Below are 23,578 nucleotides of genomic sequence, written 5' to 3' on the forward strand. Positions count from 1 at the left end.
AAAGTCACCCGAAAATGGCGGTCCTCTTTTGGGGTAACCCTCGTGGATGTGGACATTCGTTACACACGGAGATCCAAAGCCCCCTTGCTAGTACGTCTGTCTAGCTCGTGACAACGATATTTGCCCATCCATCTCACCCCTAGTATCCCCTTGTCTGTATAAATACTCTCTACGGTTGTGGATGCTTGCCGTTCCGCAAAACCATGACTATCAAAGTGATTGTTGTTGGCGCCGGTGGAAACCTCGGCCATCACATCGTCTCTGCCCTTGACGATGACCATCGCTTTACGGTTACTATTCTAGCCCGAGCTTCATCCAAATCCAAATTCCCTTCCCATATTACTGTGCACCGCGTGGACGACTATTATCCCGAGCTGGAAGTAGTTGAAGCATTCAAAGGCCAGGACGTTGTCATCTCAACTGTGACCACGGGAGCCATTCAGCGACAGAAAACGCTTATCGATGCAGCACTAAAGGCAGGTGTTGGACGTTTCATTCCTTCGGAATTTGGCCATGACACTCGCAATGGCAACGCCTCGAAGATGTTACCCCAAATGTACCAACAAAAGAGGGAGGTTGTGGAGTACCTGCGAGCGAAGCAGAACGACGGGCTTGAATGGACAGCATTCGTGACAGGGCCGTTCCTTGAAGTGTTTGTTCTGCTTTCAATCACCGAATGGCTAGAAAGAACTGACAGTAGATAGGGCAATCGAGAATTTCCTGGGCTTCAACCTCAGCCAGCAACACGCCACCATCCTCAATGAAGGATCGGATCGCTGGTCAGCCACTACTCGTGCCACCGTCGGTCTAGCGGTCAAGAACTCCCTGTTAATTCCTGAGAAGACCTCAAACAGATACCTATTCATTGATACAGTGACAGCTTCCCAAAATGATGTACTTCTGGCCTTGCGGAAGATGACCGGTACAGAATGGGGCGTGGACTATGTGGATGCGGAGGAGCAGAAACGTGTTGCAATCGAGCACCTATCCAAAGGGCGCCTCATTGGCATTCCAATGTTGATGAGGTACATCACTTGTGTTCGTGGCTATGGCGGAGATTATCTAGATTATGAAACAAGTGCGAACGAGATACTTTCCCTGCCCGTCAGGAACGTGGATGAGGTTATAGCTAGTATTCTGAAAGGTTGAGTCCGTACAATGACATGGCTTTTTCCGATGGAGAGGAAACCACGCTTATGTAGCTCAATATTACACGTGGCCCTCAGGAAAGGAGGGAGATGGGAATAATGTGAGAGAGAGTCCTGCGAGTGTGCAATATTCCATCCTTCTCTTGATGTGCAAGGGCCCAAATTGAATCCTGTCCACGGATGCTGAACGTTCAATGCGTGCTACCACTGGAGGCGTTTTCCGATCGCGGAGGCAGTCTCAGAATCCCCAGTACCAGTGCTATCAAGGCCAATAAGAAACTAACTATCAGCCAGGGCAACCCAATCCAAAGTCCTCCTCTCCCCAGTCCCCAGTTCAAACTATTGGTAATATACAGACTTGCCGTCACTTCGCCTATAGATTGCGTTGCCTCGATGAGGGTATAGAGACGTGCAGTCTCCTCTCTTCTAGCCAGACCTGTAATTAGCCCTCTAGCTATAAGGACAAAGCCTGCCCCACCTGCGTGTAGAAGCAGACTCGGTATCAAAGTGTTGATGGAGGATGAAAGACCAATCCCGAACAGTCCAAGGGCGAGGAGCATGACACTGATTCGTGCTAGCAGGAGGTCTGATTGCAATCTTGATATATATGCGCGAAGTCTTTCGGATATCTGGGGCAGAATGAAAAACAAAACCGGAATTGTGAACGCATGTTGAAGCGCCACGAGGAGAGTAGCATCTGCAATAGTCCTATGGAAACGTATGGAGATGTATTGAACTAAGAATGCAGAGCCACCGGCCAGTTGGGTTACGAAGAATGCCGGCAGAATTACTGCCACTGGGTAATTGTAGCAGATGAATCGATATGACCAAATCGTCTTCTTGATTCTAAAAAAGAGCGAAGTCAGAGAGACGGAGGTGTCCGCTGAGATGGTTGTCTCCGGAGACTTCTTCCTCAATGTCTCTGGCAGAAGGTTCGCGACGAGTAGCCCGGCGAAAAGCAGTCCACAGCCAGTCATGAGTGGGACTCGAGAATCAAATTTCATGACAAATGAGCTGGTAACGTTAGCAAGAAAGCCTGCCGAGACAGTGGCGATCCCAAAGCGAAGGATTACTGTGTCTCGTTCGGAATCAGCCGTCGCATCGGCTATCATGGACCAGAAAAGGGCGAATAAAAGAACCGGACCACCACCTAACACCCAGCCTACGGCACCAAACCACATCGTACGCAGTGGAAAGATATTTGGAAGCCATATTGGAGCGAACGACAAAACCGAGTTGAACACGAACCCGACACTAGCCAGGCGGATAGCCAGCTTGCGTCCATAACGATCGGCCAGCAAGCCATACGGAAGGGCGAAGGTCGAAGCTGTCAATGTATTAACTACCCGAAGTAGGAGGTCTGGGATCAGGACATACTCAGGAAAGCATTAAAAAACTCCCTATACCCAATGATAGTGGTTACCTCTCTTTGCACTTCGGGAATCTTGCACATTCCCTCCGAGATCTGTTCTGGACCCGGTAGCTGACTTGGGTCATGAGCATTCCAGTAATTTCGACAAGCGATAGACTCTACGATTCTCGTCAGTGGACTTTGAATCATTGGGCCGCCCATGCCAATGGCTAGGTATATCACGAATAGCTTGATAATCAATCCGTGGTTGGAATGCTTCTGGAAAGGTATATCTGAATTCAGTGATTCTGGACTTTCATCATCTACTCCTGGTAGGAATGGAGCACCTTCGCCATCCGAGGGATCACTGTGATGAGAGGCCAGTTCAGGGGAAGCCATTATGGATATTTCAATGAGTACAGATCAGCCAAGTCTAGTTTCAAGATGGGATTAATTGAGACTTTGCAAGTTGTGTGCGGGCTGAACTAATAAAAAGAGCTCTTGGGCACTGATTCAGAAACCGAGCCGGCAGTATTACCATTACCTGGCAATACCTTGTTACCATTTACTGCAGTTGATGCAGATCGAGGAAGTACATATGTACAAGGTTCACTATGCTTGATCTATTTCAATAGTAGTTAAATGGCTGCGACTTCGTGGCCCATGTAAGGGGTGGACCGGTCTGCAGCTTGCAAGGACAGGACGGACCATAATCTCTCACCGCTCCTCAACTTTACTGTATACCGCTTCTTGCTTGCTCTTCCGAGGGCAGGAAAGAAAATTCACGACAGGCCACGACATAATATTATCTAACCTTGCATTCTTCACGGTTGATTAATCGCCTACTAGGTCATAGTACAATACAGATAGACAGCAATGAAAGGCAATACTGGAATCAAGCTTCAATACAGCTCCATTTAAGTTCAATGTCACTCAACCAAGTCGGACGTATTACGCATCTGCAATATGGGAGCTATTCGTGCCTTTTCGTATGTTGGTGTCCAGCCTGCCCCAGAACCCCCTCTTGCTTTTGATGTTTACCCAATTTCTCCCCAAGTTCCGACTCCCGGTTCTCCCAAGGTGCAGGCCACACATAGGCATCGTGGGGGATTGGCATACGGTCAAACTTTCCAGCATCCACAGAATTCTCTAGTTGCCACTTGTATATGGCTTCGAAATCTCTACATTTGCGATTAACACTAAAGTCAGGCCACGGCTGCGTGCGACCTTCCACCCAGGCCAAGGTGATTACCTCGGTGTTGGCATTGCACTGGATGTTTTGCAGCAGGATGTCAACACAGTGGCCCAAGTGTGTCCACCGGCTCGCGTGGGTGTTGTTAGCATCGGTATGAGCACCAGTCGGCACATATCCGGGATAATCGTGGAAAGCAGCTTTGCGCAGCATGTTCAGGCAGTGGATTTGCTGAAAATCCGACATTGGTTGTTAGCAGAACAATAACACTTTGATCTCGGCTGATATCTATTCAGAGCACTCACATGCATCACGTCCAGCTGAACCATATAAGCATCGTCTCCAAACCCCCAATAGTCATTGTCAAAGCGCATCACAGTATCTGGGTCCTTTCCCAACCTCAAGATGTCCTCGCGAGAGACAATGTGCGTGCGGATGGTCTCATATTGTTCCCAATCAGCGTCGTTCTCCGGGCCGGGCTCTTCGCGTGCAATCGACACCTCTGGTTTAGCAAAAAACGTTCCGTTGAGTGTAGTCTCGTAGGTGGGGATTTCAATAGCGTCGAGAATTGGTGCTATGAACCTTTATGTTAGCCATTCATAGGAGTATCCGCCAATCGAGAATAACGGCACAAGAAACTCACACCACCATGAGATTGGTCGTAAGTCCGCATTCTTGCCCGCGTAAAGCTGACAGTGAGAGGTAACAATCATAGACACAGTGATTCCAAGAATAATGAGATTCGTTATAGTCAACAGGATCCAAATACGAGACTTAAATATTACTGTCTCTCTCTTGAGCCGTTCATCCATCAGCAAGTGTTCTTCGTATTTGCCTGCGAGCTCATCATCACTGGCTGATGAAGAATCAAGTGGATGAAATCGGTGATATCTGCGAAACGACTTGAAAAATTTAGAGAAGGGCTCCATATTGCAAAGTTGTCTAAAGGGCTTCCGTACTTGGTATGGTGGAAAGACAGAAAGAACGAAATAAAAAGAATCTTTTGGTGAGCAGGGTAGGTCTCCTCGTAGTCTAAAGCTTTAAAAGACTCGCACGCAGCCAATCGAAGAAGAACAGTCAATGAAACAGAAAGCGAGATGCGAACTGGAGTGCTTCTAAGGGCCCGGAGAAGGGTTTCTGGGTCTCATGACTTGTAAGAAGTCCCTTGCAGCCGCGATCTCATCGGATTCCTTTGCACTTGCATCCCATTGTCCAACTTTCAGGGCTTTAGCGCAACAGCTGCTCATCTCTGACGTATGGCTCGATTGAGTCAGATCATGCAGCATATCCGGAGTGAATTGGCTGACTGGTAGTTACACTTTGGTAGGTTTTGTAAGACACGCCTCAACGCACTAGGCAACTTAATCGCATAAAGCTGCATGTCTCACACCGTAATATAGCGCCATACGTTCACAGAGATGTGATAGACTTTTATTTCCAAATTCATGCGCTGTGCTGGTTACACGATTCGGTTTTCATTTTCATTCTTTCCATCAGTGTTCAGTCACTGCAGTCATTAGTATTCACACTTGTAGTGGCACGTTTGTGGTAGACGCCTTCAGTAACGCCGACAAGAACAAATAATGTTGCCCATTACACTTGCTCTCAGCGTAAAAGCAGGAGCGCTCGGGTCACATTTGTACCGTAATTGTCTCAAACGGCAGATACCGTAAAACCGGTCAGCAAGTGAATATTGTCGGTCAAGAAAGCGTCATTTGTGGCTGGCTGAATGCACTGGTATGTATAGTTTACATAGTCCAGACGCATGTCCTTATCCAAGCCTATATTGACGCTATAGCTGCATATACGTGTTACATGTGAATCTTTCTCTGTAAATTACTTTCTCACATGACCCTAACCCTTGCCGCTGAGCGTGTATAGGTGATGAACTTGCCTATCCTTATGGCGGCCTCAATATATAAAGAGGCCTGTTATACCTACATCCATCTCTAGGGCCATCGATCAGAAAGGAAACCCTTTCTTAGTGTTCTTCCTTGAATCCGAATCCTCCTTTGTCTATTGCTCTAGAAACCTATAACCACTCGCTATTAGCGAAGTCTTATCATTTTCATCAATCTTCGGTTAAGATGCATCTCTCGCGCTACATCGCTGTACTGTTGTCGGCATCGAGCTTTGTCTCTGCTCTTCCACTTCAAAATGATGTGATCTCCGACGACGGATCTAAGCCCATAGATGCGATAATGGCCACCGCAATGGAGCACAAGGTAGTTAACCCGGAGAACCTTGATGCGACCCCTGCAACCCCTGAGAACCCCGAGGATCTTGACAAACGATTCTACTATACCGGCTATAAACGTAACGCTGAGACCCCTGAGGATCTTGACAAACGATTCTACTATACCGGCTATAAACGCAACGCTGAGACCCCCGAGGATCTTGATAAACGATTCTACTATACCGGCTATAAACGTAACGCTGAGACCCCCGAGGATCTTGATAAACGATTCTACTATACCGGCTATAAACGTAACGCTGAGACCCCCGAGGATCTTGACAAACGATTCTACTATACCGGCTATAAACGCAACGCTGAGACCCCTGAGGATCTTGACAAACGATTCTACTATACCGGCTATAAACGCAATGCTGAGACCCCTGATGATCTTGACAAACGATTTTACTATACCGGCTATAAACGCAATGCTGAGACCCCTGATGATCTTGACAAACGATTTTACTATACCGGCTATAAACGTAACGCTGAGACCCCTGAGGATCTTGACAAACGATTCTACTATACCGGCTATAAACGCAACGCTGAGACCCCCGAGGATCTTGATAAACGATTCTACTATACCGGCTATAAACGTAACGCTGAGACCCCCGAGGATCTTGATAAACGATTCTACTATACCGGCTATAAACGTAACGCTGAGACCCCCGAGGATCTTGACAAGTAATCTACTCATGGTGGCTACTACAACCATGATGTTTCCTAAGGTTCCAGGAACAGCTCGACCAGACAGATGCTGTGCTTTCTGGTGTTGTTACATTCCTCCTCAGGCCTTCCTTTCTCTCTGTTCTATCTCACCCCCCCCCAATCAAGATATACGGGTGGTCACCCCGGGATCAGGTTGATTCTGAGATATTCCCTCTCTCGTATGATTTGCTTTTAATTCGCAGACTACTGGCTGTCCTGTCTCTCATTTCTACCCCTTCACTTGTTTTGTCTTTGGTCTCCAACCCACAGTCTTTTCCTGTATCCCGAATCTATTTCCTCCCTTATGCAAACCAAAGAAGCGCAATACCAGAGCAAGGGTTGCTAGCACGAATCCAAACTCACCACCACAAGTCGTTCTCACGGAAATGATATTCGTGGCTCTAAAGCTTTCAGCCCTATTAGTATGGTGCAGCGAGATGCCTCCTTTACTCCTTATTCCGCTCACAAATTCACCCAGAGCTATTCAATAAACTTTCGGTTGTTTTCTCTGAATGCAGTTCTGTAGGCCAATGATGCAAATGCCAATGTTTATGACACCTACTTAAGCAGCTTCTCTTCACCGCTACCTTTAGGGATACATACATTATGCAGTCATTAAGCGAACCGTGTAGCAGTGAGAGAGAGATCTTCAAATTGCCGTAGGTCAAATTCTGTCTACTCGTTAGTGTCTGCTAAATCTGATCTATTTGACGCACGAGCGGTTCTTGTTAGCGAAATTCGGTTGCGCGCTGGGTCCTAATGATGCACATATATCCCTATACACTCGCAGGTCTGATTTGGTAGGGATGAAAACCTAAACCTGCCAATTAGGAACGCGTAGGGACCACGAGTACCAAACTGTAGGAGTGATACGAAACTATAGGTGTACACAGGGAACTCATTGCTTCATCACTAGGACAAGGAGATACTGTATTCCATAGAGCAAGCATTATTCAAGGGGTTGCTTGTGAGTTTGGAGCTCTCTTGACTGTGTGTTAGGGCTCGAGTGTTGTGGAGAATGGCCCGTATCGGTCCCTAAACACGCATATTAATACCTTAATGAAAGGATGGACTGAATCGAATTGGTGCCCCTTGATTGATTCTAGTGAGATGAAGAGAACTACTATTAAGATAACAAAATTCTGCTGCACTGCTCCATCCTGTTCCATTCGTTTTCGTTTCGCTCCTGACAGTGTGTACCAGAAGGTCTAGGGTTAATGGGAGCTTTAGTATTCGATTTACTCGTATTTTACCAAAGTACTGTACTAGTAGTGCTGGCTCCGTTCGGCGGCCCCAGAATAAGCCCATGGAGTATAGTCTCAAGGACGAAGTCTAGCCACTTTTCTTCTGCTGACGCTTCTTAGTTCTCTTTATGTCAGATCGCATACTAGCACTACTTTGAAATCTTTACATGACGTCAGCTAGAAGCTAGGCAGCTGCTATGAGGACAGAGTGGTCATTTGGATCACAAACCCTCAGGTTACCTACCCTATATAAACTACCGAAACTCCTCCACATCTAAATATCAATCATCACAACCTCATATCTTTACGAGAACAAAATCCCACCATGACCGACACACTCCTCTCCATCCTAACAGATGAAACCTGGTCCTGGGACCCATACGAAAACCAAATCAAATTCAACACAGACGGCACAGGCACAGTACTACCTCACTTTACACCCCCCCCCAACCCCCCCAGCCCAAACCAATATCAACACTAACAAACCCACAGCTAATCTGCCACCTCTAACTCGTCGTCTGGATTGCTGCAGAATTCAACTGGAAGCCCAAAAACCCAGAATGTCTCTCCCAACCCATCGACTTACCCACCAATGCCCCAATACGCCCCTCTCAACTCACCCAATTCAACATTGAGATAACGCTTACCAAACGCCGCATTACCGCGCTGGGGGATGCGGTGAACCGTCTCGTCATTAATGAGCAACTCCTGACGGATGCGGCATTCCTGCCGAAGGAGTATACGGTTAAACTCGAGAATGGGCAGTTCCTTTGCGCGTCTGATGTTGGGGGGAGGTATAGTGATTCGCCGAGGTTTAGGACTCGTTTGGTCTTTGACAAGTCGCCTTATCCGCCGAGGGAGGAGTGGAAGGAGACAGATGGGGGTGTGGATGCAAATCGATTTTGGGAGTGGAGGGAGTTTTGCTCGAGAAGGTTGCCTGAACGGACGGGGTTTATTTCGAGGATTTTGAGGAGTTTGGGGGGTTGATATCAGTGTATGTGAGGTTGGATATGTGACTTTGGTTTAGTTGGTGGGCTTTGTATGATTGGCCCTTGTATTGATATGGACTTTTTGACTGCCTAATGGTGTTTTCTTGTGATTGGTGGGAAGACTATTGATTATAATCCTCAGAATAAATTATTTGATACATTTTATTATTCCGGAGTATCTAGCACTAAGTCTGCTCCTCCTTGATATGGAAGCTCTTCAACTTATAGAACCCGTCAAACGCGTGCGGTCCCAACGTACATCCAAGACCCGAGTTCTTCCATCCAATCCAAGCCAGGTCCTATATCAATTCGATCAGTATGAAAGCTCCCACGAACAACCACGGACAAATAAAGGAACCATACCGGACTCGGGTAATCGCACCGATTGATGTACACAGTACCCGCATCAATTTTCTCAATCAAAGCCTCTCCAGCCTTGATATCCTTCGTCCAGACACTAGCCGTAAGACCGTAGTCGCTATCATTCATGAGTGCCACGGCCTCCTCATCAGAAGAAACTTTCATAACAGGGATAACAGGACCGAAGGTCTCTTCACGCATGGTGACCATGTCATGCGTGACATTAGTAAGAAGCTTCGGAGCGATATAGTTGCCTTCAGCCGGAAGGGAGGTAAATGTGGTGTTTTCAGGTGTGGCGTCAATAGCACCTTTAGATAGTGCATCATCGATGTGGGACTGGATGTTCTTCAAAGCCTGCTTGGAGATAACCGGACCAGTTGTAGTGGCCTTGTCGGTTGGGTCGCCGAGTTTGTAACTACTTTTATTAGTTCTTCTTGATGTAATTTTAGATAAACTAGAAGCAGTTCTACTAACGTGCTCAATTCCTTCTGTACTTCGGTAATGAAGTTGTCGTAGATATCAGCGTGAACGTAAACACGTTCAATTGAGCAACAGCTCTGTCCCGAGTTAAAGACAGCCCCGTCGACAATCTGTGCGGCGACGTAGGCTATATCTGCATCTGGTCTGACGTAGGCTGGGTCATTGCCTCCTAGTTCGAGATTCACAGGAACGACACGGCGGGCGGTTGCTTCGCGCAGACGGAGTCCACCGGCCGTGGAACCAGTAAAAGAAACAAGCTTGATCTGAGGAAGCTTGACGATTTCGTCAAGAACATCGAGCGAGCCGACGTGGAGGAGTTGGAGGACGTTGGTGGGTAGCCCAGCTTCATGGAAATACGATACGAGCCGTTCGCCGAGGAGGGGAGTCTGGGGAGATGGACGGAGAAGAACAGTGTTTCCGGCGAGAAGGGCAGGAAGAAGAGTGTTCACTGTGATCAAGTACGGATACTATGGACTATTAGCTCGTGGCTAAATACTGAATGCAATTCAGAACATGTCGCCTTACATTCCACGCAGTCGAAATCAAAGTGACACCAAGTGGTTCCTTCTTGAGGAACCGTCTGAAGCCACTCTCTGCCTGTCCGGGGAGATTCTTCAGGCTGTCATCTGCAATACTGAGGAGGTAGTCTGCCCGTTTGCGCATGGTGTCAATCTCCTTTGTGCAATAGGCGATTGGGCGGCCCATTTGAGCCGTGAGCTCATTAGCAAGAGTCTCTTTGTTTGCATCGACTATGTTCAATGCCTTGACCATGATGGCCTTCCGATCAGCCAGGGAGAGCTGTTTGTAGGACTGGAAGGCATTCTCCGAGGCTTGTGCAATAGCTCGAGCTTCGTCGAGGGAAGTCCCCGGGTGCTCGAAAATGACTTTGTTTGTGGAAGGGGAGAGTGTGCGAATTTGATTGACCATCTTGGATGTTGTATACGGGGTTCAAGATAGGTGAGAAGGTTACGGTGTTGAAAGGTTGGTTTGTAGGCTGCGCAGCTCAGATATAGGTAGAGCGTTATCGATAGTAGCGCGCTCCGATAACAGATAACAGACTGCCCAAAGTGGGTGGGCGCGGTAATTCTCCATGGTGGATCCAACTAATTCTCTAGACTGGGTTTGAACAGTTCACTTGGATTCCCCAGAATTCTAGCAGTCTCGTTCAGAATTCTTGCCCACTATAAGCATATTCATGACTTTACAAAGTGTACCCCTATCATGTTCACAATTTTAGTGAAACACTATAGTCTACGACGCATTTCTAGATACTCATAACTCCATTACTAACAGCCCAGTATTTATATTTCACCAAGAATATGTTTACAAGCGATCTTCGCAATGAGCGCACCATCATGCTGTTTCCCGGCTCTTGATAATCCATCTTTAGCGAGCTCGGCATCGAAAACTCCCACCGCATGTCGAAGGTTGATCAGCTCCGTCATCACAAACTCATCATACTCCGGATGACCTTGTAAGGCCAGAACACGCTGTGGCATATAGAGTCCTTGCACCTTGCATCGAGGACTAGATCCAAGATTCACGCATCCTCGAGGAACGTCGTAAACAATATCCCGGTGCATCTGATGTATATCCTATATCGGTGAGCTAGGACCTATAACCACCTTTTAAATGACTTACCAATGAATCCTTCGAGAACAGCTGCTTCCCAGTATCAGTCAACTGGAATGGCTCGACCGAGATCTCCCATCCCTCGTCGTTCCGGCCCACACGTGCTCCGAGAGCACGCGCAACAATCTGGTGTCCAAAACATATACCGACAATGGGCTTCTTGTGCTGCTCGTGTATGTCATGGACGTACTTCACCAACTCAATGATCCATGGTACGTCTGCATGCGCATCGTGTCCTGGACTTGTTAGAAAAATCCGATGTGTGACGGAGAAGACGTACTGCTCCCTGTCATCAAGAGTGCGTCGAAGTCCCCCGGTTTAGGATATTCAGATTTGTTCACCACATCCCAAATAGTTGTTTGAATCTCGGTATCAGTAACTGTAAGCCCTTGGAGTCCTGTATTCAACCAACGATTGAAAATCGCGCCGTAGGTCCCATAGCGAGCGAGGATGGGGTCAATGGGCGTGTCGGTCTCCAGGATAGCAACTCGGATGATGCGCGTCATGATAGCTCAAGTGATGAATGGAGCCAGTGTATTCTGATTCTCTAGATATCAGTAGCGCATTCAATTATACTTAGAACAATTGCAACAGTAATCACGTGGCGTCTTCCCATGAGCAACCTGCCATTTAAGGTAAGTGGGGCGTGAGCTTTATCGATAAGCGCGGTCTTTTTCCCCGCAGCGCGGTCCGCGGAATGTTTACTTACACTAAATCTTTTCCAACTGCGGCGCGGTTAATGTCGCATCGATCGCTCTTTATGAGGCGGCACAATGAAGAAACCAGTGGATATTCGAGCGGCGTCAATGCGGCAGATTACGCCATGAGAGCTAAGCCGTCGCATCAAGGCTCGGTGGCTCCGCAGTCCTCTCCGGAATTCTTTAAAGCTCTGCCTTGGCCAGTTTCTTTTTCAAAACCAATCTGTGAAGCAAATTAACAATTAGAAACAATGGCCACAAACGTCACATTAGAGAACCTGTCGAGTCTCCTGGCCGACGATATCAAAGTCAAGGTCGCTGGCATTGACTGCGATGGCATCCTCCGCGGCAAAGTCATGTCCAAGGAGAAATTCCTAGGCATTGCGGAAAAGGGATTCGGGTTCAGCTCTGCAGTTTTTGGCTGGGACATGCAGGATGTCCTCTATACAACCGATGCCAACATTGCGCCCAAGGACTCTGGGTATGTGGACTTTATCGCAGTTCCAGATTTGAGCACATTTAGGAGGATACCCTGGGAGGATGACATCCCCTTCTTCTTGGTGCGGTTTATTCAGAACGGTCAAACTGTTTCTGCAGATGGCCGGAATATGCTCAAATCGATATGCGATAAGCTTGCGGCAGAGAACTGTCAGGGAATGGCCGGTGGTAAGCGTCTCATCCATACTGGTATTCCCTAGTTTATCTCTAACGGGATTAGTGGAATTGGAGTTCATGAACTTCCAAACCCCCTCAGAAGACGGATACAGCAACGGCTCCCAAACCCAGAATATCGCAGCCTTCCTCGAAAAGAACACCCCTGGATCTCTGCGCCCTATAACTGCAGGCAGTTTCTCCTACAGCGCAACGCGACCAGTGGCGTTCAAGAAATATTTTTACGACATCTTCAATACCTGCGCACAAATAAACTGTGGAATCGAGGGGTGGCATACGGAGGGAGGACCAGGCGTATATGAAGCAGTGAGTGACCTTGACAGGCAATCAAACGAATGTGTCGCTTATTTCCCAGGCCCTCAAAGTATGCGACGTTCGCGAAATGGCAGACAGAGTATCCTTATTCAAGTAGGCAATCCTTCCCTACTACCCGACATAAGCTAACAGTCGAAGGCTACTGGCGAAATCAATAGGTGTTGAGCACGGCATCACTCCCTGTTTCATGGCCAAGCCGATCCAAGGTCAACCAGGCAGCTCCGGTCACATCCACGTTTCGCTTTGCGATCTCGACGGCAAGAACCTGTTTGCTCGGGAGACTCCCGACGACAACGCCCCCTGGCCTGATGCAGTTGGGCTGTCGGATCTGGGCCGCCAATTCCTCGCTGGTCTTCTGGAAGCTCTACCCGACATCATGCCTCTATTCGCACCGACCATCAACTCCTACAAACGGCTAGTGGAGAACTTCTGGGCGCCCGTGAATGTGAGCTGGGGTCTAGAGGACCGAATGGCCTCGATCCGTCTCATTACACCACCAGTATGTAAGCCTGGCGCGACGAGATTTGAGGTCCGTATTCCTGGAGCGGACTTGCACCCCCACTATGCACTCGCTGTTATCCTCGCCGCGGGCTGGCGCGGTGTACAAAAGAAGCTGGAGATCAAGGTACCGCCTGTGTCGGCCATGAAGAAGGATAACACTCGTCCGGAATTATTGCCAAACACTCTTGAAGAAGCTTTGAAGCGCTTCAACGCTGCTGATAGTGTTGCACGCGAGATACTGGATGGGGAGTTTGTGGACTTCTTCACCGCAACTCGTGAGCATGAGTTGCGGGTGTGGAGAGAGGCTGTGACTGACTGGTAAGTGGATAGCCTGGTGAGCAACGTGAATAATGACTAACAGTCAATAGGGAGTTTAAGCGGTACATTGAGACAGTGTAGATGGATATTGGGGGGCATAATAAGCATTACTAGATCAATGAATCGGTAAAACTGTACTGTACATAGCAAAGTATATACCTACAATTACATGTTTTTATGTTCTTCTTTCCCTCTTTAAGGAACACGTAGAGTATGTTGGGGTGGTAAAACATATGTATAAATCACATGATGAGAAAGATACACTATTATGCTAATTAGGTACAAAAGTAACATGTATTGACTGGGTATATCATGGCATTGCTCATTCTTCGTCATTTGCATCTTCCACTGATGCAGAGCCCTTGGACGGAGTAGGTGTTTGAGCCCTATCTTGTCCATCTTCCTCCTCCTTGTTGTCCTGGTTATCCTCTGTATTGTCGTTCCTGTGGCTCTCGTTACCCTCCGGTCCATGCTCTGGTGGCTGTTTTTGAACCGTCTTTCCCTTGCCCTTGCCGTTCTCTAGCGGCTTCTCAGCTTCGCTTTTGAAGTATTCCGTCCCAGATTCGTCTACTCCAGGCGTCACACCGTCCTTTCCTTTCTTCTTAGCTTTCGCTCTGCGAATCAATCGGTTGTGGTACTCTTTCTTTTCAACCTCGGGATTCTCATCCAAAATCCGTCTAGCAGCCTCCCGTCCAACTACAGGCAACCGATCAACTCCATGTACCCCCTGAGGGACAAGCTTTGGATCCAGCAATCCGACCTGGACCAGAACACTAGCCTGATCCCAATATACATGCTCAGAGTACAGTCTACCCGCCCGCAGGCTGACAATGCTAACGAGGATAACTTCCACCTGCTTATTAGTAGGCGGCACACCGGGCAACATCCAAGGAACCTCCTGTGTGTGCTGGAATGTCGCGTGCAGTTCATCAGCCACCCGGTCAACCCCGATTGTCCGTGAAATTAACCGCAACCGCATCGAAGGCGGTAGCTGACGCAGGAAGTTCTGCTCGTAGAACCGCCGCAGAGCGTGGTTGCCGATGCCCCCGCTTACCGTGGGGACGTATGTCACGGCGGGGTTGATATGGCTCACATATGCTTCCATTGTGTTGGACAGATTCATGGAGAAGAACTTGGCTGTGTGGACCAATTAGCGAATGTTCTGGGAAGCACTTGTCTACTGGAAGGCAAACCTTCAAGATGTTCCTCCCATCTTTCTTCCAGGTCAATATCCTTGTTGAATCCTCTCCGCAGAACCTGCAACGTTCGACTAAACGCCAGGTCGCACGCCAGTCGATCATACTCGTCTAGATCATGCTCTGCGAATCCGGGCTGCACATACTCATACGTATACGCCGTATGGCCGATGTTCAACCGCTCGCCGGTTCCCATACCCGGATTGATCTGTCGAGTTCTCCGCTTCTTCTTCCCCTGCAGTCCCACCAAAGTCGGAATAGTTGTCACGTCGACAGTGGTCCCCGCCAAATGCGTCAAGATCCGGACGGAAGGTGGGTACCGCGACCGGGTGTCGGGAATGTTGGTGGGATAATAGGTGACCAAAGCGCAAAGTCGACTACAGTTGGTGGGTTTCAGGTAATAGTCCAAACAGAATGAGGCAGCGTCTCCGAAGGCTAAACATGGTAACAACGTCAGTCCTGTCCACATCATATCCAAGATTCACTTTAGCATTAGCAAAGGGGGAGAACTCACCAAGCACGGCATAATTCTCTCCGACCCCCAGTCCTTCCTTTACACTCTTTAGTCGGGCAACATACTCTCTTTGGTCACCATCATATGGGACATAGATCACATCGAAGCCCTCATCGCGCCAGTTCCGCAACGTCTCCGTGTCGAAATCCGGCGTCTCAGCCGAAATGCACAGTCGCGCTTTACCGGAGGCGTTGTTGTATAGGAAGCCTGTTGCTCCCGGTGCGTTGATGGAAATGGTGGCCATTTGCCTTTTGTTCCTTATTTTTGTTTTCGGTCCCCTGTGGGGAATGCTTTACTGCAGGTGTACTCAGTAAAAGTTCGGTAGCTCAGGAACGAGTACCACGCATGGGAAAGGATGGGTTGTGGTTGATATACATATACTTGATATCAATCAGTGGGAGAGGGCATACGTCATGGGGTGTCACACCGCATACGTCATCGCGGGTGGATCAGATGATTGGGTGCTTCCCTTTCATAGTAATTTATGTACATTTTATATCAAGGTCCGTGGGCTCATTCATTGTTAAATTCCTTTCAAAAAGAAACATGGTGGGTCTCCCTCTCGGACTTACTGCACAACGGTCCATGGACCTAATGTGATTCTAGTAATCCCGAACCCTCATTGATATATACTTGTTGCTGCTATATAAACACTCTAGGATTCTTTTTAGCAAAGTACGTCCAACGCTTGTACCTTGAAAAAAATTAAAGTAAGATAAAATAAAATAAAAATAAATTTCGTGTCTCGCTCTAGCGAGTTGTAGATAGTGTAAAGGAGACGCTTTTTTAGCTTATCCGATATAGTAATTCTCAACAGCTAAGCAACCGGTACAAACGACCATAGGGTGTGGAAAATAGGGTTTCCTGCCCGCTCAACCGTAGTCAAGCCACAGTCAAGCCACGGCCCTGTTACAACAGACCGCCAAGCGAGGTATTTATTACCTCGTCCAAGACGACTTACTAAAGCCAACTCACCAATGTGATACTGTTGGTATATTAACGCTGAGCTTCCTTTCAAATCCTTGGCTGAGGGTATACTAGTCCTTGCACAGTATATCTTCCCATTAGCCGTGGCAAAGTACACAGCCTGGAGGTTGAATGGTGTGGCCATGGCGTACTGTACGGTGGCTGCACTCTGTATGTATTCTCTGGTTTACACTTTCTGATACACATCGCTCATGGATATACTTCTAGTCTTCGACACTGAATGATTAATGCGACTGGCCCATGGAATCAGTTTCACGGAACATATCACGCTGTACCCATTGTGTTTCCGATTCGTTTGCATCCTATTCTCGTACATCATTAGACAAACTCTGAACTCCATAGCAGTTCATAACATCAGCGGAAAGATCATCAGGATTATCAACTTTGTCTTCTACTCCATACAGGCAACTACAATATCTCACCGAGTTTTCTAGTACCCCACAATTCTGATCTGACCACTCTAATAGTTGAATATAGTGCCGAAGATCCCTTCTCGGCAAACCCTGTCGTGCCGAGTACCCACATAATATTAGACACGTTTTTTCGACACAGCTCGTGAACATGGGGGCTGTATCAAAGCAGCGACGGTCGTTGTTCTTTTTGCGAAAATCAGTGAACCTGATTCGCGAGCGATGTACAGTGCATGTGCGATATCAGATCTCACATACAAAGATCTCCACTCTATACCAGAACACACAGACAATGAACGCCAAGTCAATAAATCCTCTTGGCCACAAAAGCCCCATTCAACAAATGCATTTCATTGCCAATAAAGATTAAATTGACTCTTGCCAATTGAAGCCGGTTTTCTTGTCTCCTTATTTTTTCGGCATTTACCATGATTCATTGCCCATGCTCAAGCTGCCATCAGTATGTATAAATAAGGATAACTCTACTAGTCAATGAGAGAAGACAAAAGCTCAAAAAAACCCAAAATGCTCTCCTCTGTTCTCCTTGTCCTCTTCTCAGCGGCCGTGGGGGCAAAGACCGTGCCCAACGGCCAAACACTCACCCTCAACGGCATACCCTACTATCTCAGTGGGATCCCGATTTCGAATTTCTCACATAATGTTTTCGATAAAGCAAGCAACGATGTCGATATCTTCCCTTTTACAGTCATCCAGACTTCTAGCACCGTTCATAGTAGCTTTCTGAGTGAAACAGTTGCCAATTTTACCCAGCAGGATGACGTGTTCCAACCTGCGTTTCTTCAGACCGTCTATTTGACTTCTTCTGTTGAGGCGTCGCAAATCGACGAACTGTCTGGCAGCGAAGCTTTGCACCAGTTTGACAATAAGATGTTCCTAACCGAATCTGATGCTTCCTTGTCTACGCCCCTTCCGAATGGACCTTATTTTGCTTCCGCCCGCACAGGACACATTTTCAGAGCCTATCGTCTCTACTCTGATGACTCTTTGGCGTTCATCTCGGCCGCTATTAGCGATGAGAGTGGTGGTTTCATTCCTATGACTGGAGTTACAGAGGGCGTCATGACGAAAAATGTCGCTGTCCCATCCCGTCTCTACTACACCCCTACTGCTGAAAAGCCTTTAGCTGGTCTCCGGCTGGCCGTGAAGGATATATTCCACGTTAAGGGTCTTAGAACCAGTGGTGGAAGCCGTGCGTACTACTACCTCTACGATGAGCAGAATGTTACCACTCCCTCTGTGCAACGGCTCTTTGACCTGGGTGCCGTAATGGTCGGAAAGGTGGGCACTGTTCAATTCGCCAATGGTGATCGTCCTACTGCGGACTGGGTCGATCTGCACTGTCCATTCAACCCCCGAGGGGACGGATATCAATATCCCAGTGGCTCCTCGTCTGGTTCGGGTGCTGCCATCGCCGCGTATGAATGGTTAGATCTGGCTATTGGCAGTGACACGGGTGGTTCCATGCGCGGACCTGCCGGTGTGCAGGGTATCTATGGTAATCGGCCATCAACTGGGGCTATCACTTTAGAGCATGCCTTGCCACTCTCGCCTCCACTCGATACAGCCGGTATGTTCGCACGAAGCGCGTCTTTATGGTCAAAGACCGTCCAAGCCTGGTACCCCAACTTCAACCGCAGCTATCCATCCCACCCCAAACAGCTCTACCTCTCTCACAGCAACTGGGACGAGTCCACCGCACCCGAAGCAAACGAACATCTGGAAACATTCATGCAGAGACTCGAAGATTTCCTGGATACAAATCGCACAATCGTCAACGTCACAGAACGTTGGTCCGAAACACACAACTCACCCTCTTTGATCAACCTCCTGAACACAACCTACGCCTACCTAGTCGGCGTCGGCCAATGGAATAATCTCGCCAAAGGCTTCTTCGCAGACTACGCCCAAGCCCACGACGGCCGTCGCCCATTCATCAATCCCGGTCCCTTGGCCCGCTGGGAATGGGGCCAAGCAAACGGTGGAAACGCATCCTACGACGCCGCCCTGCATAACATGACTGTCTTCCGAGACTGGTGGTCGACGTCCGGATACGGACGTTCTGATGATGATTCTTGCTCGGAAGGTATCTTCGTACACGCCTGGGCCACCGGAGCAGCAGACTACCGTAACCGGTACTTCAACCCTCCTGGTCCCCCGTTCGGATTCACAGACGACGCTATCGCCGTTTTCGCGGGCGCGCCTGAAGTTGTTGTCCCATTGGGCGAGTCGCCTTATAACAGTACCATCACGTTGCACGAGGAGTATCTCCCTGTTTCGATCGGCTTGCAGATGGCTAGAGGCTGCGATCGGGCACTTGCTGAGTTGGTGGATGATCTAGGCAAGGCAGGGATTTTGAAGCCTGTTTCTGCGGGCTCGAGATTATATTCTTAATTATATGTAATTCTATGTATAGATCTTGGTATATATAGATTGATATATCTGGCTATGTATGAATAACACATCCCTCAGCTTAGAAGAGAGTTTTCAAGAGCCGTATTAGAGATTTGACTAGTAAGCTGTGCAATAGCAAAAGACTCTGCATTCAGAGCCTCGCAAATAATTTGCAAACAAATAGAATATTTGCACCGCTACTACGCCAGATCTTCAATAGATGCAACTTATACTTGACGCTAGAGGCCTGTTTCCGACCAACTACATACACATCATTGTACACTTCCTGCACTTTTCATTCTCAATTCAATCAGCAAGTATGTAGGCCACGCACGAAGGCCACCGTCTCTCACGACGCAGATCTTCAACCGGAAGGGAGGATAAATACCTGGACAACTACTCCGTATTCGCGGCCAAGTGCCTTCTCTTGTTGTGGACTTTGTGCCCCGTAAGGGCAATTTCAGGCTGGTCTTGAGATGCACTACGATATCAAGCTTGTGGTGTGCGATGCTGCCAATGGTGCATAGTTTTGGGGTTCTATCTTGACCATAGTATAGGCTCTGTCATAATAATTATATTATATCTCTGGTGGTGAGAAGCTCGTAGGTGGGTGAGCTGGCTCTCAGCTTTTCGTGGCAGGCTTACAAGTTACAGCCAATCCTCTACCTACATAGATGGTATATACACCACGTCTACGTGTTAAGAAAGCTCCCCTGGCAGAAACCGCCTCCGGGATACCCAGCTATCTTCTCATCCTGTCTTAACAGCGCAACCAGACCATATTACATCGACACTTGACAAAGGGTGGGGGCAACGGAAAGTAGCAAGGAAGATTCCAGCCTCAAAATAGCACACTCCGATTAGTTAACATAAAAGCCGACATATAATAGTACCGATACTCCGATAGACTTTTGAACGACAAGGGGACAAAAAGAGGTACATAGAAGGGACGCCTCCAATGCCCAAGGGGGGTAAAGCAGGAGAACTCTTGCTCCTGGCAACGTTCACATCTCCGTCAAAACCATCAATTGCACCTGAACAACCATGTCACATCCAGGCGAGTGTGATATACAATATAAAAATGCACAGGACAGACTCTAATCAAGTGGACACTTGACCCGACGGAACTGGACTGTCACACTCTTACCATTGTATGCGTTGGCAAGATAGTTGTTGGACCTGATTTCTATCCCATTATTATTAGATGCCTGCCCGACCAGGACTAAGTTAATATAGCAGGTATCCTTGGAGTGCGTAATGTCGTCACAGTCTTCCATGTGAGCCTCAAAATACGCATAGTTTCTGGCTGAAAGGCCCGCCGGGTAGAAGTAGCCGCGATTGTTGTTGGCGACGAATTCTCCGTTTCGTGAATAGTGATTTCCACGGAAGTCCCACAGGTATAAGTGCCCTCGGTGGCGCACCTCCTGGTCCTGTGTATTCTGGCGCTGACAAGAGCTCATAAGTCGACACACTTGGAACGTTCTGGAGTTCGAATAACCTCCAAAGAGGTAGTAGTTCCAAGGATTGGAGTCAGACCCCAACCAATTCCCATCAGCCTGGACCTTGTAGCATTCACCGTATTGCAGTGTGTGGTTGGAATCAGCACTGGTGTCGAGTGCGAGGTCATCGGACGGGTCATATGGCGAGAGCACCTGCTCTTCTCCCATGTATGGAATGGAGGCTTGGTTTTCCGGTATATCTTCAACTACTGCAACGCCATCTTCGGGCAGTACTCCCGGATAAGGATTGGCGTATCCACATTGGACGACTGTAAGAGTAGCAAGTGACACCTTCAAGATGTGGCGAGGCGAGAGGAATGGCATATTGGCAGAATTAGGTTCTAGGAGTATGTTGATCGAGTAGGTATCTTTGCTTGTTCCCACAAAACTCGGATTTTTTGTTGCTTTTGAATTGAGCGTAGTACTTTGGTAATTGTATTATATAGCGAAGCGCTTGTAGGCTATGTGCATGACGTAGAATACTCAATGCTGTGCTAAAAGAACTGGTGATGCAAAGATAGAACAAATAATGACCTCATAAACTGCATGCGGCGTTCTACCTACGATACATACCTATCCGTGCGGCCTGAGGACTGTCATTTATTTTGACATCTATACATCTCTTATATCAATGATCTCATGATATGCACATAGCGAGAGCGCGTCATGAGTTGTTGTGATAGTTAAGCTTCCAATCATCTAGGAGACTTAACTGGAAACATGGAGCAGGGTGAGCATATCATAGAGTTTGACACTTGAACGAGCTAAAGGTTAATTACCCAGACGTTTCACCTCTTCAGTATTCGTCATCAGCTCCAAGACCATGGTTCAACTCCCTGTCAACTCAACTAGGCCTATGCATTGGTTAGTAGGGGCTATTATGTTGCAGCAACAAGAATAAAGGCCTCGGCGTCATGACCTCGGAGTAACCCACCGATCTTATACCACATCAACCGAGCTCTCAACATGATGTATACCCCCTACTTATCAATTTCATGAAGCCAAAACCCCTTCCTGACTTTGAACAAGCAATTGATCGTAGCTTATCATGTCAACCTCTCAACTTACAGGTCGAACAACTATTCACATTTTAGTTGCGAGGGTGAGTTGTCTCCTTTTCCTTTCTCAGTGAGCAGGATGACTTGGCAGAGATCCATAGAAGCGGGCACATCCGGAAACGGAAGAGGCTGGAGGGAGACGCATGGCTTAGAGCTGCAACGAATATTTCGAACCACACACGTTAGACTGTTCCAGAGATAGACCTAGATAAACAATATTCATCGGTACTACACTTACTTGAACCGTAAAAAGCTACGAGTCGTTGACGTACTGTGTACTCTCGGAGACCTTTAAAGCTACCTGGATTAGGGTGCAGCGGCCCGCGTGCTTAGGGTTACGCCGGCTTGGAGAACACCAGTTCGTTGAAAGCTAAACGCCGAGGTTGATATGGGTCAGACCCACAACGCAATCGAACCTCATAAAGAAAGACAACAATTTGTTAAGTGACTACTGTAGTAAGGTTCTTTTAAATACCACATACAACCGTGTCATTTCTGTCGTCATTCAAGAGTTGCTTCTTATTCCCGAGTAACCCAGTCGAAATGCTGAATTACATAAACTATCTAGGAGATCACAATTGAGAGTGTCTCTTAGCCTGAGAAACTAGTATTAGTGTCACAGATTCTGTCTACCCGAGGTGTAGCTGAGGACAAATTGTTTCCCCACTGGTGGTTGACTCGTTGCGGGCATTCGGCCTCCCGGCCCTAACTTGGAAGGAATGAAGCTGTTACCTATTTTCTACAGCGTCGAAGCCTTGATCCACCTGATACTTAACTCACTTATCCATATCGAGCAGACGCTCCTTTAGCACCATCAATGAATTATTTGATGTTCCTGCCCCTTTCTTACACTACGGAGTATCACCAAGTGTTAATATGTGCGGTTTTTCTTCCATCTCGACCCGTCTGTTTAGCCAGACTACGAATGTGTCAACACAATAGCCAGGTTGACTAGTGGGAATGGCTATTTGTCTTTGACGGATATTCTGGGCACCCTTGTCCCCATGTTGATAGTTGGTAAGCTAACTTAGATCAAGCCTCACGTGTTGGAAGTTTTAGAAGTGCAAATGCTTACACTTCTTTAGGCTCTGAGCAATTTGGGTAGCCAGGGTTTGATATGCGACAGTTGAAAGGGACCGCCATCAAGTATTATCGAAATAAACCGTATGATGTCGTATCAAGCTAACTCCGAGAATTAATAACCTTTACCATTGCTGACAAAGTCTGTTGAATGGGAAAGGTCCGCTCAACGACTTATTGAGCCCCACTGTTTACTGGGCTGGGAAAGAAATGATGCTTTGTAAACTCCATGGCCAAGAATTACTATCACTCAATAGATAAGTCCTATCTAATCCGTCTCCCTCATGAATACTACATTGATCAAATCTAGCCGGCACACTTGTATACACCCCACTCATTGAATCTTCACGTTCCAGCAACACAGTATCTATGATGCTGTGTTGTACCACTCCCTACTTTCTTTCCTTTGGGGCGTCTACCTTTCGTGCTACAAATTTTGAATGGTACGCAGCGTAGAAAACCTATAAGAATAGCTATTATATCATGGTGTTATGCCCCTATGGGTGGCTCAGAACCATTTCTTTGTAAACAAACGTCTGCCAATCTCAACTTAGATGCTAATTACTATATGTATCTTGTAT

The 23,578-nt window shown here is 47.6% G+C and overlaps 11 protein-coding genes across 11 annotated transcripts; 5 read left to right on the plus strand and 6 right to left on the minus strand.

Annotated features, from left to right (window-relative positions):
* Positions 1-203: 203 nt before the first annotated feature.
* Positions 204-1,149, plus strand: F9C07_5464 (isoflavone reductase family protein; the record flags this gene model as incomplete). The annotated part of the gene is made up of 2 exons (XM_071511358.1): positions 204-652; positions 705-1,149. 2 exons carry the CDS (start codon positions 204-206, stop codon positions 1,147-1,149), a joined length of 894 nt encoding a protein of 297 aa, XP_071366917.1.
* Positions 1,150-1,339: 190 nt separating this feature from the next.
* F9C07_5465 (putative MFS multidrug transporter) lies at positions 1,340-2,898 on the minus strand (the record flags this gene model as incomplete). The annotated part of the gene is made up of 2 exons (XM_041287419.1): positions 1,340-2,475; positions 2,526-2,898. 2 exons carry the CDS (start codon positions 2,896-2,898, stop codon positions 1,340-1,342), a joined length of 1,509 nt encoding a protein of 502 aa, XP_041150054.1.
* Positions 2,899-3,241: 343 nt separating this feature from the next.
* On the minus strand, positions 3,242-4,884 carry F9C07_1844083 (uncharacterized protein). The gene is made up of 3 exons (XM_041295126.2): positions 4,335-4,884; positions 3,997-4,265; positions 3,242-3,922 (listed from the first exon to the last, which is right to left on the minus strand). The coding sequence occupies exons 1-3, from the start codon at positions 4,618-4,620 to the stop codon at positions 3,473-3,475; spliced, it is 1,005 nt and encodes a 334-aa protein (XP_041150055.1). The 5' UTR covers positions 4,621-4,884; the 3' UTR covers positions 3,242-3,472.
* Positions 4,885-5,515: 631 nt separating this feature from the next.
* Positions 5,516-6,612, plus strand: F9C07_2280671 (uncharacterized protein; the record flags this gene model as incomplete). Its single annotated transcript, XM_041287412.2, has 1 exon — positions 5,516-6,612. The coding sequence occupies exon 1, from the start codon at positions 5,779-5,781 to the stop codon at positions 6,610-6,612; it is 834 nt and encodes a 277-aa protein (XP_041150056.1). The 5' UTR covers positions 5,516-5,778.
* Positions 6,613-9,050: 2,438 nt separating this feature from the next.
* On the minus strand, positions 9,051-10,632 carry F9C07_5468 (putative aldehyde dehydrogenase family protein; the record flags this gene model as incomplete). Its single annotated transcript, XM_041295127.1, has 4 exons — positions 9,051-9,164; positions 9,229-9,640; positions 9,700-10,172; positions 10,231-10,632. The coding sequence occupies 4 exons, from the start codon at positions 10,630-10,632 to the stop codon at positions 9,051-9,053; spliced, it is 1,401 nt and encodes a 466-aa protein (XP_041150057.1).
* A 374-nt stretch (positions 10,633-11,006) lies between these two features.
* Positions 11,007-11,843, minus strand: F9C07_5469 (putative glutamine synthetase; the record flags this gene model as incomplete). Its single annotated transcript, XM_041295128.1, has 3 exons — positions 11,007-11,300; positions 11,347-11,573; positions 11,618-11,843. The coding sequence occupies 3 exons, from the start codon at positions 11,841-11,843 to the stop codon at positions 11,007-11,009; spliced, it is 747 nt and encodes a 248-aa protein (XP_041150058.1).
* A 443-nt stretch (positions 11,844-12,286) lies between these two features.
* On the plus strand, positions 12,287-13,922 carry F9C07_5470 (putative glutamine synthetase; the record flags this gene model as incomplete). Its single annotated transcript, XM_041295118.1, has 5 exons — positions 12,287-12,701; positions 12,754-13,013; positions 13,063-13,115; positions 13,161-13,841; positions 13,892-13,922. 5 exons carry the CDS (start codon positions 12,287-12,289, stop codon positions 13,920-13,922), a joined length of 1,440 nt encoding a protein of 479 aa, XP_041150059.1.
* A 241-nt stretch (positions 13,923-14,163) lies between these two features.
* F9C07_5471 (dienelactone hydrolase) lies at positions 14,164-15,795 on the minus strand (the record flags this gene model as incomplete). Its single annotated transcript, XM_041295129.1, has 3 exons — positions 14,164-14,978; positions 15,035-15,472; positions 15,552-15,795. The coding sequence occupies 3 exons, from the start codon at positions 15,793-15,795 to the stop codon at positions 14,164-14,166; spliced, it is 1,497 nt and encodes a 498-aa protein (XP_041150060.1).
* A 712-nt stretch (positions 15,796-16,507) lies between these two features.
* On the plus strand, positions 16,508-19,459 carry F9C07_2280675 (glutamyl-tRNA amidotransferase, subunit A). Its single transcript, XM_041287411.2, has 2 exons — positions 16,508-16,688; positions 16,746-19,459. The coding sequence occupies exon 2, from the start codon at positions 17,441-17,443 to the stop codon at positions 19,358-19,360; it is 1,920 nt and encodes a 639-aa protein (XP_041150061.2). The 5' UTR covers positions 16,508-16,688; positions 16,746-17,440; the 3' UTR covers positions 19,361-19,459.
* A 998-nt stretch (positions 19,460-20,457) lies between these two features.
* On the minus strand, positions 20,458-21,183 carry F9C07_5473 (uncharacterized protein; the record flags this gene model as incomplete). Its single annotated transcript, XM_041287420.1, has 1 exon — positions 20,458-21,183. The coding sequence occupies one exon, from the start codon at positions 21,181-21,183 to the stop codon at positions 20,458-20,460; it is 726 nt and encodes a 241-aa protein (XP_041150062.1).
* Positions 21,184-22,734: 1,551 nt separating this feature from the next.
* Positions 22,735-23,307, plus strand: F9C07_5474 (uncharacterized protein; the record flags this gene model as incomplete). The annotated part of the gene is made up of 5 exons (XM_071511359.1): positions 22,735-22,787; positions 22,873-22,934; positions 23,051-23,081; positions 23,141-23,217; positions 23,255-23,307. The coding sequence occupies 5 exons, from the start codon at positions 22,735-22,737 to the stop codon at positions 23,305-23,307; spliced, it is 276 nt and encodes a 91-aa protein (XP_071366918.1).
* Positions 23,308-23,578: the final 271 nt, after the last annotated feature.

Source organism: Aspergillus flavus, chromosome 7 (genome assembly GCF_009017415.1).
Source record: "Aspergillus flavus chromosome 7, complete sequence".
NCBI lineage: Eukaryota > Fungi > Ascomycota > Eurotiomycetes > Eurotiales > Aspergillaceae > Aspergillus > Aspergillus flavus.

Excerpts from the sequence above, each read along its gene's own strand:
- F9C07_1844083 (XM_041295126.2), bottom strand. The coding sequence starts at position 4,620 with ATGGAGCCCTTCTCTAAATTTTTCAAGTCGTTTCGCAGATATCACCGA. Across the intron at positions 4,266-4,334 it reads ACGACCAATCTCATGGTGGT|CACCAATTCTCGACGCTATT; the intron begins GTGAGTTTCTTG and ends AAAGGTTCATAG. Across the intron at positions 3,923-3,996 it reads TTCAGCTGGACGTGATGCAT|CAAATCCACTGCCTGAACAT; the intron begins GTGAGTGCTCTG and ends TCGGATTTTCAG.
- F9C07_2280675 (XM_041287411.2), top strand. The coding sequence starts at position 17,441 with ATGAGAGAAGACAAAAGCTCAAAAAAACCCAAAATGCTCTCCTCTGTT.